The 18,221-nt window shown below is 41.6% G+C and overlaps 1 protein-coding gene and 1 long non-coding RNA gene across 3 annotated transcripts in view; one reads left to right on the top strand and one right to left on the bottom strand.

The window, feature by feature from the left end:
• Positions 1-906: 906 nt before the first annotated feature.
• ARFRP1 (ARF related protein 1) overlaps positions 907-18,221 on the bottom strand; it is a 42,316-nt gene continuing 25,001 nt past the window's right edge. The window contains exons 4-7 of one of the 2 annotated variants that reach the window (XM_088154447.1): positions 15,644-15,725; positions 15,317-15,387; positions 7,173-7,273; positions 907-6,346 (exon numbers count right to left, since the gene is read on the bottom strand). In XM_088154447.1, the coding sequence (XP_088010573.1) occupies positions 6,259-6,346; positions 7,173-7,273; positions 15,317-15,387; positions 15,644-15,725 (342 nt within the window). In that variant the 3' untranslated portion in view covers positions 907-6,258. The remainder of the gene's footprint in view (positions 6,347-7,172; positions 7,274-15,316; positions 15,388-15,643; positions 15,726-18,221) is intronic. The other variant, XM_088154448.1, reaches the window with a different exon arrangement.
• LOC148214287 (uncharacterized) lies at positions 6,353-15,191 on the top strand. The gene is made up of 3 exons (XR_015798597.1): positions 6,353-6,545; positions 8,298-8,363; positions 14,748-15,191. It is a non-coding gene; the product is annotated as an uncharacterized LOC148214287 (long non-coding RNA).

Genomic DNA, 18,221 nt, shown 5'->3' with positions numbered 1-18,221 from the left:
TTCTTTTTATTGAAAAATGGACAAATTCCAGAAGACGAGAGAAAGCCTACAAACTCTTGCTTATTCATGTCTGTGTAGAGACTTCAGCCAACAGTTTATGAAGAAAGGAAAGAGAAAGGAACATTAGCAACCTCTTTGGTACTTTCTCAGGGAGAGCTGTGAATTCCTAAATAAGTGAGACTTCAGCTCAGTGCTGCTGGTGTTAGGAGGGATCTCCAACTAAAGCTGCAAGTAGGGGAAGAGGGGGAAATGTGTGTCCCAGGATATTCTGCAATCAGGTTGTGCTTCTTTCTGTATCTCACGCCCCCCGTTCTGTCCGTCAGATTTACTGGAGTCATGGAAGATGTTTCCCTTCTTAAGTCAGAACCCTGGCAAGACTGAATGACTTTGAGTGTTGGGGCCTTCTGGTGCTGGGGCTATGCCATCTTTGGTGGTGGATGGGATGGCACTGCCCCAGACAGACCCGGTGCACAATCTGGGGCTCCTCCTAGATTTGGGACTCCTGCTCAAAGAGCAGGTGGCAGTTGTGGCTAGGAGGGCCATTGCAGAGCTTTGTGTTGTGCACCAGTCGCACACATTCCTGGATCGGGAGGCTCTGCTCACAGTCACTCAGGGCCTAGTCACCTCCAGATTGGACTACTGTAATGCACTGTACATGGGGCTGCCCTTGAAGAGTATCTGGAAGCTTTAACTGGTGCAGAATGTAGTGGTGCGGGCAGTTATGTGTGCCCCCAGCTGCATTGGCTGCCAGTTTGCTTCCGGGTCCAATTCAAGGTGCTGGTTTTGACCTCTAAAGCCCTTCATGGCATGGGGCTGGGTTACGTGAGGGACCACCTCTCCCCGATTGCATCAGTCCGTCCCATCAGATCCAGGAGAGAAGGCATGCTGTGGTGTCATCTTACATTTGGTGGGTCCCAGGAGGCAGGCCTTCTCTGCCGTGGTGCCCGCCTTTTTTATTTATTTAATGCTTTTAAAATAATAACAGAAAAAGAGAAAGAAAAGAAATAAAACACAAAGATAATTATAATGCAAATACATTCTCAAAGGAAAAAAATGATGCACAAAAAGTGCTTTTAAAAAAGTGAAAAAATATAACAGAAAAATGAAACAGTATATCAGTTAACAGTTACAGTTCTATATATACCTGTCTAATGTAAATATTATTCAAGTGTATATAAATTTCTAATATATAACTATCATTTTTTAAGCTACTGTATTTCGAATAAACAAGTTCCATATTTCATTATATTTGTCTATAAAAAGTCTACGTCTATTTTATTTATTTATTAAACAAATTTATATGGCTGCCCAACTTACACACGATGACTCCGGACGGCTTACAGGCTATCCGCTCATAGGTGGCAAGTGCAATCAGGTTTTCAATCCATTGAGTGAATGGGGGCCACGCATTTATCTTTCCATTGCTGCAATATAAGTCTTCTGGCCATCGTAAGGGCACAGAGAATCCATTTACCTTGTCCAGTTGTCAAATTCCATGTACTGTACTAGGCATACAGTTCAACAGAATATTATCCTCTGAAAAATTTAGTTTTTGTTGCACGATCATATTTACATAGTTCCCTACTTTCTCCCAAAACTTAATAAGTATAGGACACTGTAAAAATATATGTTTTAAAGAAGCATTGTCCTTAGTACATCTCCAACAAAATGCTGTTTTTGACAATCCTTTTCCATACAGACATAGTGGAGTCCAATAAATTCAAAATACTATTTTTTGTTGTATTAAGTTGTAATTTGAGGTCCACTGACACTCTTGGTATAGAAGTTACGACACTCTCCCATTGTCTTGGCAATATAGAGACTTCTAATTCTTTATCCCACTCATCCCTTAGCATCTGCATATCAAATCGATTTATTGATAACAAATATCTATGCAAACTAATAGTAGGCTTTTTTTAATTTTAAAGGATTTAACAAGTTGTTCTAATATCTCAGGTGTCTCAGAAGCTGGAAATGCTGCTGGTCCAAACAATGTTGTTAACAAATGTTGTAGCTGTAAAATATTGCCATTGGGTTACGTCTGATAAAATGTACATTCTGTTTATCTCTTAACACAGCATATGTTAAAAATTCATCTTCATTGTCTATTAGTTGGTCCAAAGTCAATATCCCCACTTCCATTCAATTTTTCCATATCACAATTTTTTCCCCAATTTTTAAAGTTGGGCTTCCCCATAAAGTCAATTTAGCATGGGAAAGAGTCAAATCTTTTTTTATTAGACATTATGTTCCATAGCTTTCTAACTGATGAAATTGCTTCCAGAGATATTAGTTTTAGTGTATTATGATCCTAATACTGTCCATCTGACCAAAGGTGTTATATATATACATATATTCCAAAGTTGCCTACGTTAGAAAATTAACACCAATTGTCAGCTTCCAGTATTTAATACTTGACAGTAGGTAACTATGATGATATAGCTCCAGATTCGAAAAACCAAATTCTCCCTCATTTAATTGGCAATTGCATTTTCTGTAAAGATATTCTTGGAATCAAACCCCATAGAAATTTTCTAAACATAGAATTTATTTTCTGAAAATATTTTCCAGTTATAAAAATTGGAATTCCTCTCAGAATATAAATGAACCTGGGAATAATATTCATTTTGATGGTGTTCACCTTTCCCCAAAAGGTGAGGATTAATGACTCCAATCTATTGATATCTGAAGAAACCTCTCTATGTATTTTATTTATCTTACATGTTACTAATTGAGCTCTCTTTTGGTATACACACCTAGATATTGAATGGGTTCGGTACAAATACGGAATTGGTGTTCCTTAAATGGAAGAGTAACCAAATTTTCACCTATTGGCATTAATTCTGATTTGGACCAGTTTATAGAGCATCCTGTTATTTTACTAAAGGCATCTATCATTTACATCAACACTAGAATTAGGAATGTGAGGCTTAGAAATAAACAAAAGAATGTCATCTGCAAATAAAACTAATTTGTGTTCAACTGAGTTATGTACTACTCCGTAGATCTCCCTATGTTGTCTAATAACACAAGCCAAGGGTTCCATGTAGATATTAAAAAGCAAGGGTGAACATGGACATCCTTGTCTAGTTCCTCTAAATAGTGGGAAAGTAGGAGAACACAGGCTATTAACCTTTCCTTTAGATGTGGGCGGCTCATAAAATATCTTGATCCGTTTTTTGAATTCCAAGGAAATCCGAACCTGTATGACAAACATGTACTGTTTATGTTTGTTTATTTTATTTATTAAATTTGTCACCACCCATCTCGTGAAATGACTCTGGGCGGTTTACAAGAAGATAAAAATTTATTAAAATACAACATAAAAACAGTCCTAAAAATAAATAAGTTCCAAGAAGATGGAAAATTGGCATTCCAGGGAGCATCATCAGGGGGCTAGTGGACAGGTAGAGCCCATATCGGCCCATGCACACTGACAGCCAGGTCTTTAAACCTTTCCGGGAAGCCGGGAGGGTGGGAGCCCACCACACCTCTGGGGGGAGAATATTCCAAAGGGTGGGGCAACAGCAGAGAAGGCTCTCTTCCTGGGCCCCACCAACTGACATTCCCTTGCTGACAGGACCCACAACATGCCTTCTCTGCCTGACCGGGTGGGACGGGTTGATGTGATGGGGGTGAGACGGTCCCTCAGGAAACCTGGCCCCATGCCATGTAGGGCTTTAAAGGTAATAACCAACACCTTGAATTGGACTCGGAAGCAAACTGGCACCCATTGCAGCTCCCACAGCAAAGGCGTTACATGTGCCATCCTAGGGGCACCTAATATCATCTGCATGGCTACATTTTGAATATATATTTTGTCAAAGGCTTTTTCAGCATCTAATGATAACATTACAAATTGATCTTTGTTTTTATTCAAGTCTATTAAATCTACAACTAACCTAATGTGGTCTGCTACTTGCCCAGCTTTGATAAACCCTGCTTGATCATTCTTAATAACGAACAAGATCACGTGCTGTGATCTGTTTACTAACCTTGCTATTAAGCTTTGTATCCACATTAATCATTGGCCTCTTTTTTTGCTTTCAGTGATTAGCCAACATCTTGCTGGGTCTTTCACTGTTCTCCCAGTATCTCTGTCATCAACATGCTAGCATGATATACGAGATATATTCACTCTCTCCGTGCTTTGTGGTTTGTATATTCAAATATTTGTGGTTTGTAGTCTTTTTACAAGGTGGGAAGAAGTTGTGCATCAACAGATTAGGGATATCCCAAAGCTGAATGGGAGAGCATGTGCCAAAGTGTGCAGGCATTCATGAAACATTTCACTCTTGGCCAATTTCAAGCTATCTCCGACCACAAGGAAAAAATAAGATGCAAGGAAGCATTAGCTGGAAAGAAAAAGATGGAACCAGTGTCATTTATTTGTTTTGATGTATTCCAACAATGAAGAATAAAGGCCCTTAAACGATTGTTCCTTGGAACATTCTGTTCTCACATGATCAGCCAATCTATAGAGCCAAACTAGCTCACCATTCCAAGTTCTCTACTTTTTTAACAATATCTGAATGCATGCAAATAATGGGAATATCATTTCCATGTTTCATGGGGGGCATTTGAAAGGCATGAGCCAATATCACAGAGTAAACAGGTCTGTGTAATGCTTCAGATTCAGAGAAGTGCTTTGAGTGTGAGAGGCCACAGACCTAACAACCATCTGCAACTCTTTAAAGCAGCTATGTCTTTTCCCACAGCAATGTGATAGCTGCAGAGGGAAACCTGTACCTTATTCCAGAACAAGACACAGCTGCTTTAAAGAGCTGCAGTAACTGCTATGGTCATGATTCTGCATTCTCTGAAGCATCATTTCTAATTTATTTCTGAAGCTCTGCAGTGCCCTCTTAACAATGCAATATAAACTGTAATTAAAAGCAAAGTGATATCAAAGTATGTGTACGATATGGAAAACCAGGCCTAGGTACAAGCTCATAACCACTGTCTCCATGCCACCTATGAGTTGGTAGGCATGTAATGTGACATTTGGCCAACACTGAAAGCAGATGCCACACTAAGTGTGAAACAACCCAATGCCAGTTCCTCAAAAGCAATGTTGAGCAGATGAGACTTTGTGCAGTCATGACAAGCCATAAGCTGAGCTTGCCATGTTCTGTGACTGCAAACCAGAATCCTATACTGGCTTCTAACAGACAGAATTTACTGAATAGGCCTAAAAAAATGTAACCATGTTGGACAAAGCAGTGGAACAGAAGCTGATTTGTTGGGGCTGGCTGGGCAGAAAGAACTCCAGCCATAGCTTTCTAATCCATATCCAGCTGGTCCTAAATTCTATAAAAAACTAGGATTTGTGAAGAGTGACCTCCTTTTCCAAGGGACATTATGCAGTGCTGAACATCTCTGTTGCACAGAATGTAAGACAGCCACAAATCTTGTTCAATCTGCATTCAGGGCAACATAATGCCAAGAGATAATGAAACTTTATTGGACAATAATCTTTTTACAGTTTCTCCAGATGCTGGGCACATGCAATACCTCTGGGTTTCACCCATTTATAAAATGGGTCCTGGCTATTCTTTTTCCTCATTTAACCAGGACAACCGGAGGCAGAATGTCTTCTCAAAGAGTCCTCCTCTAGCACTGCACCTTGGATCTTTTTTCTACTGTACCGTAGAAAAAAGTAACAGACCAGGAAAGAAAAGACTAGAAATCAGCTTTAATCCTGTGCATGAATATAGGAACTGAGTGGAAAAAGCGGGACGGAGTGTTCTGGCAGCGCTCTCTCCCTCTCCAACTGCAGCATTTGTGAACTGTACATTTGCTGTAAAAGAAGAGTCCGTTCCCCCACTTTCAATTGCTCCTTTTCCACACAAGTGCAACGTCAGATTGTGGAACATCCCAGAAGACAACCGGAACATGGAATTTCCAATATTCCAACACCTCGTCTCCACTTGATAAGCTGTCCCCAGAGTCTTCAACCCCACAGGTTTATAGCTCTGCCAAAGGTATGTGTCCTGTGCATTTTTGGAACATCAATTGCTCCATCCCTCTCTGTGCTCAGGAGGGAGGGAGATCATGAAAGAAAGGATCCTGTCCCAATTCTTCTCTGTGGATGAGGACTCTTGCAAGACACCAAGAGAGGACAAGAGTGCCTTTAATACAGGGGTTCCGAGAATCTTCTTGAGAGACAGAGGGAAGGAGAAAAAATGGGGAAGAGAAAGAGGAAAAGGGTCTCTGTGCAGGACAAAAGTGTCTGGCGCTGAGATCCTTGGTGGCTTTCTATGTGATGTCCTTCTGCCTTGGGGGACGGTGGATATTCCTCACCACGCACTTCACCATCCACTCGATCCCTTCATTTACTCCTTTGCTGTAGAAATGTAGAGATACAAAAGGGCCACAGATAGCTTCCAAATCATCTGTGGGATGCCCTCCTAGTCTTTAGGAATGCCTTCCCCATAAACCCCTTTTTTCCATTCTAGGTACTCGGGCTTCCCTCGCACATGCTCAAAGCAGGCACATGGATGTGACACTCCAGCACTGGAGTAGCCTACAATGCAGCACCTGGGGTAGGTGGGGCAATCTTTACATTTTTTTTTTCAGTGCTCAAGGAAGAGAGTAGTGGGCACAGCAGCAAATTAAACAGGTCAACATAGGACTAGATTGGAATGACTGTTTGTATTTTGGAGGGAGAGGGCCCAATTTTCTCATGGTGTTTTGTCCCAGGCCTTTCCTTTTTTTTTTTGTTTTTTTGGGTATACTAAAAAAAATCAGTGGGAAATGGTAGCACCATCTCTTCCTCTACGCTGCAGTGGCAGACCAGAGTCCCTCAAATATGTTGGCTTAAATTACAAGGGAGCAGATTCTAGCTGGATATCAGAAGTTCAGAAGGAAAAAGGCTGTCCAGAACTGGAAGAGACCGTTGCATGGAGGAATGGACCTTCCTCCTCTGGAGGCACTTAAACGGAGGCTGGATGGCCTTCAGCCAGGGTGCTGCAATTCCTGCCTGGGGTGGGGGTTGGACAAGGGAACCTCCAAAGCCCCTTCTGAGCCTTGCATTCTTGGGGTCTAGGATCCTCTAGCCTCCAGCCAAATGCTATTTGGGCGGGGGTCCTAGGAGTGAGCCAAGTGCATCTTTAACAGCCCTTTCCCAGCATCTGCCCCTGCTATCCTTGCCCGACAGGCTCTTCACCTACCCGGTGAGCGCAGAGCAACCTTGGGTCAAGCAGTCCCTCTTCCCAATTTTGTTGATGCAGTCACTGAAGGCTGTCTTGATATCGGGGATCGACAGGCAGTTCTAGAGGAGGAAGAGAAATCAAGAGTTAAGCTTTGGCAAATGTCTTTGATGAACCGCTCAGAACTAGCATAGAATGGATAGCCTGAAAGACCTCGGGGACTCTGCTATCTCCTGAAAAAGGTGGGGGGCAGATATCACACACCTAGATTGGGAGGGCTTTCTCAACTGTCTCTGCATTAAACAACTCTGCCCCAGGAGCGCCGTGCTTTTTAGTCTGTAGGGGTTTTCTCCATATAGCCCAAGTTATGGACATTGCTGGGTTTATGATGTAATGCAAAAATGTATGTCTGGGCTATGCTTCACACAACTGTGCCCTCTGCTTTAACCCCTGGGCCACACATAAAAAGAGCCACATCTCAGAACTCTGCACACAGAAGCGTGTGTAAATTCTGAAAATGCTTAAAACTGTAGGCATAACCGCAGCTCTGTGGCCCAAGATGTTTATCAGGACTGGAATTTGGGCACGGCAATCTAGCCAACTGAGAGGGGCTGCAAACTATATTCTAACATCCAGAGTTGTTTAGAACCAGGCAATTATTCAATCCATGCAAATAAAATACATTTGTAAGCATTACTACCCCTGCTTTTCCTTGAGGTTGATCATTTTGGCAATTCTAGTCTGTTGACAGAGGATGAAAATCAGTTTTCTTCTAGCGCAGTGTTTTTCAGCCTTGGGAACTTTTAGATGTGTGGACTTCAATTCTCAGAATTCCCCAGCCAGCCATGCTGGCTGGGGAATTCTGGAAGTTAAAGTCAACACATCTTAAAGTTCCCAAGGTTGAGAAACACTGTTCTAGCGCATGTCTGCCTTGTGTCCTGGACCAGAACTCCTGTTGGAAATTTGGAAGTTACTGTTCCACACATCTGTACTGTACTAGGACTAACCAATACCTCTGGTCTGCTGTGGAAATTCAGAATTAAAAAGAATTCTGTATCAGGCTGGGATTTTTTAAATAAATAGTCCTGAGAGAAAGCTGTGTTTTCTTTCACCTTTTGATGGTTGTCTTATTTGTTACATTAACAGGGTATAGAATATGGCTTGTAAACCTTGGATTACAGATTTATTTTTGCAAGATTCCACACACTCTGGGTAAGCAGACACTTTTATCCTAACATTCAGCCCTTAATCTATCTTAATGTTGCTTCGGTTACTCTTATTCTAAAGCTGGAATTAGTTCCATCACTTCTGGCTATTAAAACCTGCAAATACATTTCCAAGCCCTGAGATTGAGATCCACCTGATTCAAAATGCCCCATTTTGCTGCTGGCTTTAATCCGAATAACGAATTGGACTTTGGAAGCAAGTTTACAGCCTTGCAACCAAGCCCCGAGCAAAGAAACACATAGATATAGAAACCGAAAGCAATTAAATTCTAGATTTGCATATGTTTTTGAAGCCATGTCCTTAACCCAGGAGGCAGTTGTTGAAAGGTTTCAGTGCAATGTTAGAAGATGCTTTCTGAAAACTACAGAAAGCAAAACTTTCCTAAAATGAGTATTTACAGAATTGGCTTTTGCACCAAAGCATTTCCTGTACTCAAGAACAAAGCAGACATTGTCCACCACTTCAACTATACTTGAGTGCATGCACGGTTAAGTCACTTGAGTGCTCAGCTTAGGTGAAAACAACAGCAGCTGGATGATTTTTAACAAACAAGCTTGGAATCTCCTGGAAGGGGGAAACATTGTTTGCTCACAGTAGGGCAATTCCCCGCCATTGTAATAGCATTTTCGGGGAGGGAAGATAGTCTCACTCTGCCAGGAAATCTTGCCTGTGACCAGCGTTTCTGTTTTGGCAGAGGTGGGGTGTGATGTAATGTGTTTATCTGTTCAGTTGGGCAGTAAAGACAAGCCCAACTGCTGGTGCACCGGCTGCTTGGCTGCCCAGGCAGGGTCCTTCCCTGGGCTTCCCGACCTGGCTGCTGGACTGATGGCGGAGACCCTCACCATTTGATGTTGGGGGACTTCAACTTCCATGTTGCAGGTATCAGGCCAAGTTGGGCCCTGGAATTCATGGCAAACAGGGGCTTGTCTCAGGTGATGTCAGACCTACTCTGGACCTTTGCTTCAGAGCAGTTGCTATGTTACCTGGATGTGGTGGACATTACCACCAACCCTTGGCCATGGGTGGAACACTTCCGATCCAGATGCGAGTGAGTGCCACCTCTGTAGGCTGACCATATTTGAATGGTCCATGCCAGGCAACTCATGGATCTTAAACCTGGAGAGTTTCTTGACAATCTGGTGGTGAATCTGTTGAGCTCCTGGTTCATTGTTGGCCCTTGGTGAAATTGCCAAGTGACTCTGTTGGCTGATCCTGGATGGCTCCTTGGTTAACCAAGATAGTGGGAGATGAAGCAACAGAAGTGACATTTAGAGTGCCAGTGAAGAAAACCAAGAAGTGAACCTGACCAAGCACAAGTTATGTGCCCATGTTTGGGCTTCTTCCATAGCAATAAGAGAGGCAAAATGCCATATTTCTTCTTGTTTCCTGCAGCTGTCTTTTGGGTAGTTTATCCCCTTAGGAAAGAGTCAACAATAAGAGCCCCATCTGGTCATTGTGACCAATTAGCACATTTCGCTGACAAAGGTGCCCAGATTTGCTATGGTTATGGCTGGTATTCAGGGAGTCTGTGGGAGGCGCCAATAAAGTCCAGATGGTGGCTGCAACAGCCCCTTTTTAAATATGTGTTGCATGCATGACGTTCATAAAAAAAGGTCAGGACTTCAATCATGCAGCTGTGGCCACTATCTGGACTTTTCTCACTCTTTAAATCTTTAAGATCTTTAAAAGTCAGCACCGGTACGGAATGGATTAAACTCATCCCTTCTCTTGAAATGTCAACGTAAGCAAAAGAATTGACTCACAGCAAGCTAGCTAATGCAACAGCAACTTGGGCCAACCTGCACAGCCATCAACATTTCCTAAGACACCACATGGGTGGTATTTTTGAACGATGTCATGCTATCCTGAAATTCTTCAGTAATAGAACCTCTGTTTCCAAAACATTCACACTGCGGTCAAAGATGAGCCATATATTTTTAAAGCATTACAATGCACAAGGACACAAAAGGACAGTTTACTCATCAAGCAGAGGGAACAGGGAAACACATGTTTTTGTAGAAGGTTCATGAATGAGAACTTTAAGTAATGTTTCGAAGAAAAAGTCTTGCTGAATAGATGATGTTGGCTTGTGCCCAAGAAAAAAGAGAGTAAGCCTACACTTAAAAGCAAAAAAACTAATTGCAGAAGAACCACAGAAACTTTGAGGTGGTTTAATTACACACTCATCTTCACCGAGCAGGGAGAAACAACAGCTTCTGGCATCGCATATCACGGGTACCCGTGTCTCAGCTGCTGACGTTTTGTAAGATTTTGTTCATCTCAGAGGATATTTTGGTCATTTCTAGAATTTAACTTTAAGAATTCATAGACTAGCTAAGGTAGCCACAGACCACCCTCTTGAGTGCTGCCCTGCCTTCTGGAGCAAGAGCTTGAAAGTTTGTCCTTTTGCAGGTACTGGAAGACGTTGATTGCATTGACTGTGTCTCCCACAAACATACGCAGCTATTTCAAATGGTAGCAACCAGGAAGTCCAACTTCCAAGTCAGGGGAAATAACGGTGCCACTCTCTCCTGCACGGCTCAGAGCACACTTGAAGTACTGGATCTGGGTCTGGGCACCACAAACTGGAACAGGGCGATAAGAATGATTGGGGAATTAGAAACTAAGTCCTATGAAGAGAGATTGGAGGAGCTGGTCATGTTCAGTGTTGAAAACAGATCACAGAAGGGGAATATAACATTTTTCAGACACCTGTTTCTTTATCTTTCCAGAGAACAGGACATGAGAGAAGGAATTTCTTTTCATTATCAAGGCAGATTCAATTGCATGTTTCCTCTCAATCTCACGATGGAACCAATCACTCAAAAGGTGGTGGTGTCCTCTTAGCAGGGTTTCTGGAAGCAGAGCCTGGATGATTCCCTGTCCAGGATGCTCTGATTCGGATTTCTGCAGAGTGGAAGTTGGGCCTAATGATCAAAGCATCTCTTCAAACTCTAGGATGCAATGATACTATGACTTCATTGCTAGAGGTCCTCACCAATCTGCTCCCTATCCTTTGGATTGGATTCAGTTTCTCAGCATCTACCTTCCACCATGTAACCTAGAACTGGCAATCGTACTTTAGTTGTGAGATGACCAAGGCAAAATATAATGGGAATTTCATATCAGATCCTGTAGATACTCTGCTCTGCTTTCCAACAGCCACATTGCAGTGGCTTCCCAGGTTTTCTTTAAATGTAAAGGCAGGATTGCATCTGTGAGTTTCCATCATATTGGTTTCTCTCACTGCCCCATAACCATTTCAATCTTAATCCTACTCAATCCTACCCTTAATCTTACTCAAAGATTACTCAGATCCATCCAAGCTTTGTACCAGTTGTCTCTCTCCACACTCTGCTTTCATCCAAACCACTTGGATACCTTCTCTGGTTTGATGCAGAGCCTTTAATGGACTCTTGCTGGGACTGGGATATCGCAACTGTGCACCCCACCTTTACCTGCTCTTGAAAGCTTTCCCAATCAGAGGCCACATTTCTACCCCAGGTGATTTCCACCAGAACCTACAAGCTAAGGCCTTGGATCTTTAGCGAATGCACTATCACGGTGGATTTCCTGATTAAGTCTCATTTCCCACTCCTAAGTTTCATATCTGCTCATTCTCATGGAGCTAAGAGCCTTCCTACAGAGCTAGCTTGATAACCCAGCTGAAGGTATGCCAAAAAGAACTGCATCATGTTGCTTGATTTAAAAGAAAGGGGCAACTTGTTCATGCATTGTTCCCAATAGGCAGCACAACAATTCTTCATCCTGGAGCTTCAGCAGCAACACCTCATCTTGACACTAGAAACTGCACTCCTGTTTCAGAGAAGGTGCCTGCAAATACATACAGTGGCAGGAGGAGAACTGTTCAGTTTGTCCAGAAAGCCATCTTTGGAAGCCTCCCACCAAAGAGGCCTGCCTAGAGGGAGACACTACCTACCTAAAGAATTTGCCATGTCACCCACTGAGAATCCTCCATTTCTGAATGGAAAGGCCATCTTTGTAAGAACAGAGAATGTCAGCCTTTATGTTTCACATTCCAAGGGACCTGATGCCATTCCTCTGAAGACAAAACTGCAGACAAAACCCACCTTTTTTTGCTAACTCTGACTGGGCATCTTGCAATTGAAATAGGAACCACACAAAACTGGGCACATGGAATGGAGTCCTGAGCAAGCCCAGAAGAAAGCAGAACCATGGTCAAGATTATTTATCTTCTTTTCTGTCTCCAGTTCACACTAAAAGGCCTTGTCTGGGTTTTTCCTAATTTTTTCCAACTACTGTCAGGAATACAGTCTTAGCACTGAGAGAATGAAGCATGTGGGGAGCATATCTAATTTGAGAATTGAACACCAAAACAGAGCACACAATGCTTGACACATTTCCTGTGTACATTTGTAATCCTGCAGCCTTTTCCAGACAAATTTCAAAGAATACCAGGGTTCATTTGGGACAGTAAATCAGCAATTGTGCTTATAATGCCTTAAACAGACAACAGCCTTAAAAGTAATAAAAGGTGAGATATATGACTGATTTATTATGCAAACCAACAAACTTTTAAGGCTGACTCTTGTTTTGAGTCAGCAGGCCCTACTAGTCAGTAAACAAGTGAGAACCTACATTTATTAGAGTGATGCATTAGATATTATTATTATTATTTTATTATTATTTATTTGACTTGTCCCTGCCCATCTCCCCACAACGGGGGACTCTGGGCGGCTTACAACAAACTAAAATCGGCAATACATAATTAAAAGATTATAAAACCAAAGTTACAAAGAGAAAGATAAAAAGGCTAAAAAATCCAAGAGGCCGATAGAGGCCACACCAGGCTGCTAAGGGGCCAAGCCAACCCCATTTTTGATATGTAGATGTTTGGAAACAGAAGTGTCTTCTTTCTTTCTGAATATAAGTTTGGTGGGATGCAAAAAATGAACTCTATGGACCTGTCATGATGCAAGAATGGGAGAAGAGGCACACAAAATGACCAAGGGCCCCTTTGTGGCATTGAATGGCAATCTTCACTGTCAACAAATGGCTGGCTCCACTTAGGGGACAACCTCTGCTACTACAGCTGTTGAGATCACAGAAAAGGCAACCCAAATCCGATGGAAGGGTCAACATCTCACTGAAGAGTGTGCAAGACTCCTTGCCAGATTTCTCCAACCTAGTGCTCTCTTGGCAAATTGGAGAGCAATCTCCAGAAATCCTAAGCAGCATGGCCTTTGTAGTCAAGGGACATTTGAAGAATGGCTGGGAATGGCTTGTACAATATAGGGGATGGGCCACGAGCTCAAATGATTGCAAGCCTCAGAAACTGCATATTGGAGACAGAACTTCCCAAGGAGGACCAAATGGTTTGCCTCTAAAATTATGCAACTCTTTTGATGTGTTTCATTCAACAAGAGCCAAAGTGAAGTAGGTTCATTCTGGGAACAGATTCAAGGAAAAAGAAGAAGGCTCTCTACAATTTATGTTGCTTTGGGGAACAAAACTGGCTTGATCTGGAGAGCTGTAACTACTTAAGAACGTGGCTTCCAGGATTAAGACTGGAGTCACAAGACAGTAAACCTGTTTGTCCAAGAAATACAGTCAGTTTTAGATGCTTACATGGGCTTGGCAAATTCAGATAAATTTGTTTACATAAAAGTCAACTGATAGTCACATCTGAAGACTATTTTTAATGGATCCCCATTCTGTGGAAATGAGAATAATAATCTCCTCTGTGAGGCAGGTTGATCAGGAATAATCCTGGAGATCTCTTCCTCAACTTGCACCCAACCACAGCATGTGGCCTTCACTCAGTATCTATTACTATCAATTGCTCTTTGGGCTTCTTCACACAATAAAGAGATTTAGCTCTAGAATAAATAGGCAGAGTTGTGACCCCAGAAAGGACAACACCCAGAAACAACAACCACCACCACAAGATCTCTACACTTGGGGCACTCTAGAGTTCACCTGTTTTTTTGGGGGGGGGACAGGAAGGAAACTTCACAAGGATTCTCCAGCATGAAATTGCTGGATTATGCAGATGTAGTTAAATTGAGTGATGCCTTTTGTTGAGCTCAGTTTGAAATAACAGAACTGGGAATTAAGACAGCCAAACTAAGATATTTGATTATCCCATTGATGGCTGTCATGAATTGTCATTTTTTAAAAAATCTTGAGTGATCCACAGCACTGCCATAAACAGCACGTCCTGAATGTCATGTTGCTTGATCCTGGGGCACAGATAACCTTTTTTCCTCTCCAGATTGACCAAGATTCCTTGAAGGAGGCTTACTCCATGAGAGTTCATGCAATATAGCTGATGATGATCTTCAAGGTTTTACAAAATGCTGTTGCTTTTGTTATCTCTTCCCCTAGATTAAAATTCGACCAAGACACACCCACAGAATCATTGTGAGTAATGCAGAATCCATGACAGAGAAGCACAACCATTCTACGATTGCAAAAAAGGGAGCTGATGCCAGCAATTTCTTCATTAAACAAACCTCAGATTATGTATCAATGCAATAACACCAATAAAAACCACCAGAAAATGAGGCTTCTTTAGTTCATTCAAGGGAAATTCTTTTGGCTTCTGCTTTATTTGAACCCCTTCCACTCTCACATTCCTATGACATTTACTTGGAATTTTAAAAAACTTATATAAAGGGGCATGTCTCTCTGTGTCTATCTATCTATCTATCTATCTATCTATCTATCTATCTATCTATCTATCTATCTATCTATCTATCAATCATCTATCTATCTATCTATCTATCTATCTATCTATCTATCTATCTATCTACCTACCTACCTACCTACCTACCTACCTACCTACCTACCTACCTATCTATGCTGTTAGCTGCTTTGATTGTTTCTGGACAAAAAAGCAACCTGGACCTACTAAAATAAATAAAGATATATTTTAGAAAATTAAAAAATGGCACCTCTATATCTTGTTTGTTAGCGAGAACCAACAAAGGGACCCCTTCCAGAATTTCATTGGTTACCATCTTTTCTGTAAAGAAACAAAAGACAAACTCTGAGAGCGAGACATTAAAAATCCAGTCTATATTTGTCACAATACGTTCTGAAAATGAGGTTGCAAGATGGCACGCGTGTTGCTGTTTGCTCTTTCTGCAACTGAAATACCCCCACCACAGAGAGGAAAAGAGGAACACCTGGAAACGTGAAACCTCAAAGGCCTCGATTTATTGGTTAGTATGTTTCCTCTGCTAGCGAAGGCATGCACATGTTTGCTCGCACACACTTACCAAAAGCTCGCTTGGATTCTGAAAGTCTTTCCTCATCTGTTGAGTCAATAATGTAAATGACACCGTGGGACTCTGCATAATACTGAGGTCACATAAAAAACAAAACAAACTGCAGTTGATTAAGGAAGCTTTAAGCTTTAATACTTTAAATTACAACCCTTCAGACTTCCTCAAAGTTCCTTTTGAGCTTTGTCAACACTGCCTGTTAATATTTTCATGTACACTCTATACTTTGCATCTCTGGATGGCATTCTGCTTTAAAAAGTTTTATACAATTTCAAATATAATAAAACCCTTAAGCAACAGGAAGATTAAACGATAGTAAGAATCTATAAAATGGAAGAACCAGTGGTCTGGTTTGTGGAGCATTAGGGCTTTGAAATATATGAAGACTGGTAAGTTAATAATAAATGTTGAAATCATGCATAGGAGCTTGCTCACAAGGCTAACTAGAGGACTGGCTTCTTATGGCATAGTTCACGGAAGAAGGGACCCAAAAGTATCCTGAAGAAGATGGAATGGTCTTTTGCTCAACTTCTTCCAATGATCCATTTCCCAATACATTATCTCCTACACACTTCATCCTTCCAAAGTCAGAAGGAGAGACAGGAATATCTTTTCCCACCTTAAAGAGGTAGAGGTAAGAAATAACTGAGAATGTAAACAGGATAGTACAGCTCCCACAACCCAAAAACATGCTGCTCAATTGGAGGTGGAAACAAATTCTCCCCCAGAGTAAAGCATTGAACGAAGCTGATCCCAGTGACTTTTTTTTAGAGAAAGCTTGTTTCTGCCCAGTCTATCTTCTGGCCTCATACTGGCCCAGAGAGAAATCAGCAAAGATCTCTCCAGAGTTGCCACCATGACCTCACAAGTGGTTTTTGGCTTGTGCAAATCAGAGCAAGCAAGATCTCAATGCTTCAGCTGGACATCATTTCAACAAGACGTCCTTCCTTGAAACAGAAAGGTCTAGAGTGGTTGGGGATACCTAATCGTTTCCCCACCCCATTTACAGTGGTACCTTGGGTTACGAATTTAATCCGTTCCGTGACTCTGGTCGCAACCCGATTTGTTCGCAACCCGAAGCAAATTTTCCCATAAGGTTCAATGTAATTACCGTTAATCTGTTCCGGCATCTGCGGACCACGCATCAAGGGCGGAAAAACGGCCACGGACCACGTGGCCGGGCGGAAAAATGGCCGTGGACCGCGCGGCAGGGCGGAAAAACGGCCGCGGACCACGCGGCAGGGCGGAAAAACGGCCACGGACCACGTGGCACAGGCGGAAAATGGCCGCAGATCCGGTTCGTACCCCGAGGCGGAGTTTGCAAACTGAGGTAAATTTTTGCGGCCGGAGCTGGTCGCAACCCGAAAAGTTCATAAGCAGAGGCGTTCGTAACTCGAGGTACCACTGTATATGCTCTTCTCTACCTAGGACTCTTCAGATGCACTGGAGGACTTCTCCCAGAACTCTTACACTTACTGGAGTTCTGGACCAGCAGGATCAACCAGTTCTCATTAGACTGAGCACACACCCGCTACTTTTTTTAAAAATAATTTTACTGAAGTTCTTCATAAACATAAAAACAAATACAACTAAACTAGAAGAAAAAAGAAAAAGAAAAGTTCAGAAGGTGCAGAAAAAAGAAAAACAAAAGAAAAAGGGAAAAAGTACAAAAGAAAAAGGCAACGAAGACAATAATAAATAAGTGGCTTCCAACCTTCACCACAATGAGTATAAGCTAATATAATAACTGTTCACCCTCTTTAAAAGTTGCAAATAAAAAAGCTCTTCTTCCCCCAGCCTAACTTTTATGTATACGCACGCTAGAAATTGTCGTCTTTTCAGTCCTGGTTCAGCACAAAGTCCATTAGCAGTTGCCAATTATAAGAGATAATTTATCCCTGATCACATAGTCCAACTTTATATTTCTTCTTTTTGCCCTTCACAATCTTAACCTTTAAATCTTTCCAATGGTATCACAGGATTTGATCTTTCATCAATCTTTGCATTCAAGAGGAATCTTCAAAGCTTTCACCAGCCTACTTTGTAAATCTCATAAAGAGGAATGTCCAGGATTTCTTGTCACAGCTATTCCATGCCCAGATCCCTTTTTTGATTGGTCTTTTGTATTCCTATTTTGGTGATCTCAGGGTTGTTGTCTTCCATACCTTCAAACTCTATAATGTCTATGTCAGGTAAAAGTTTTTAAAAAATTTTCTCATTGTCTTCTAAAAATCTATCCATTGAAATCTGTATCCTTTCTGAAATTTTAGTTATTAATATCTCAGTCCAATTATATTAAAAAAAAATTCTTTTCTTATCTTAAAGATTATAGCCAGCTTAGCCATTTTAACTCTTTTCTGCCTGGTCCTTTAGTTCCCTCTAGTGTCCATTTGCAACCTTCATCAAGCCTCAGTTCCTAATATGAGTTTAGTTCCATTTCAGTAATTTCCCACAAATATATTACTTAATTATATACTTGATTTTCAAATCTTACAGCAAAAATAACCAATATTCCAAACCTCTCTGGTCTCTCAAAACATTAAAAACTTTCTTAAATCAAAATCCTTTTCTT

This window comes from Python bivittatus, unplaced genomic scaffold (assembly GCF_059951505.1).
Source record: "Python bivittatus isolate LINGU-HERP-01145 unplaced genomic scaffold, Pbiv_v1 ctg000700_np1212, whole genome shotgun sequence".
Taxonomy (NCBI): domain Eukaryota; kingdom Metazoa; phylum Chordata; class Lepidosauria; order Squamata; family Pythonidae; genus Python; species Python bivittatus.
Note: the sequence above shows the minus strand (reverse complement) of the source record. Positions and strands in the feature narration are given on the sequence as shown.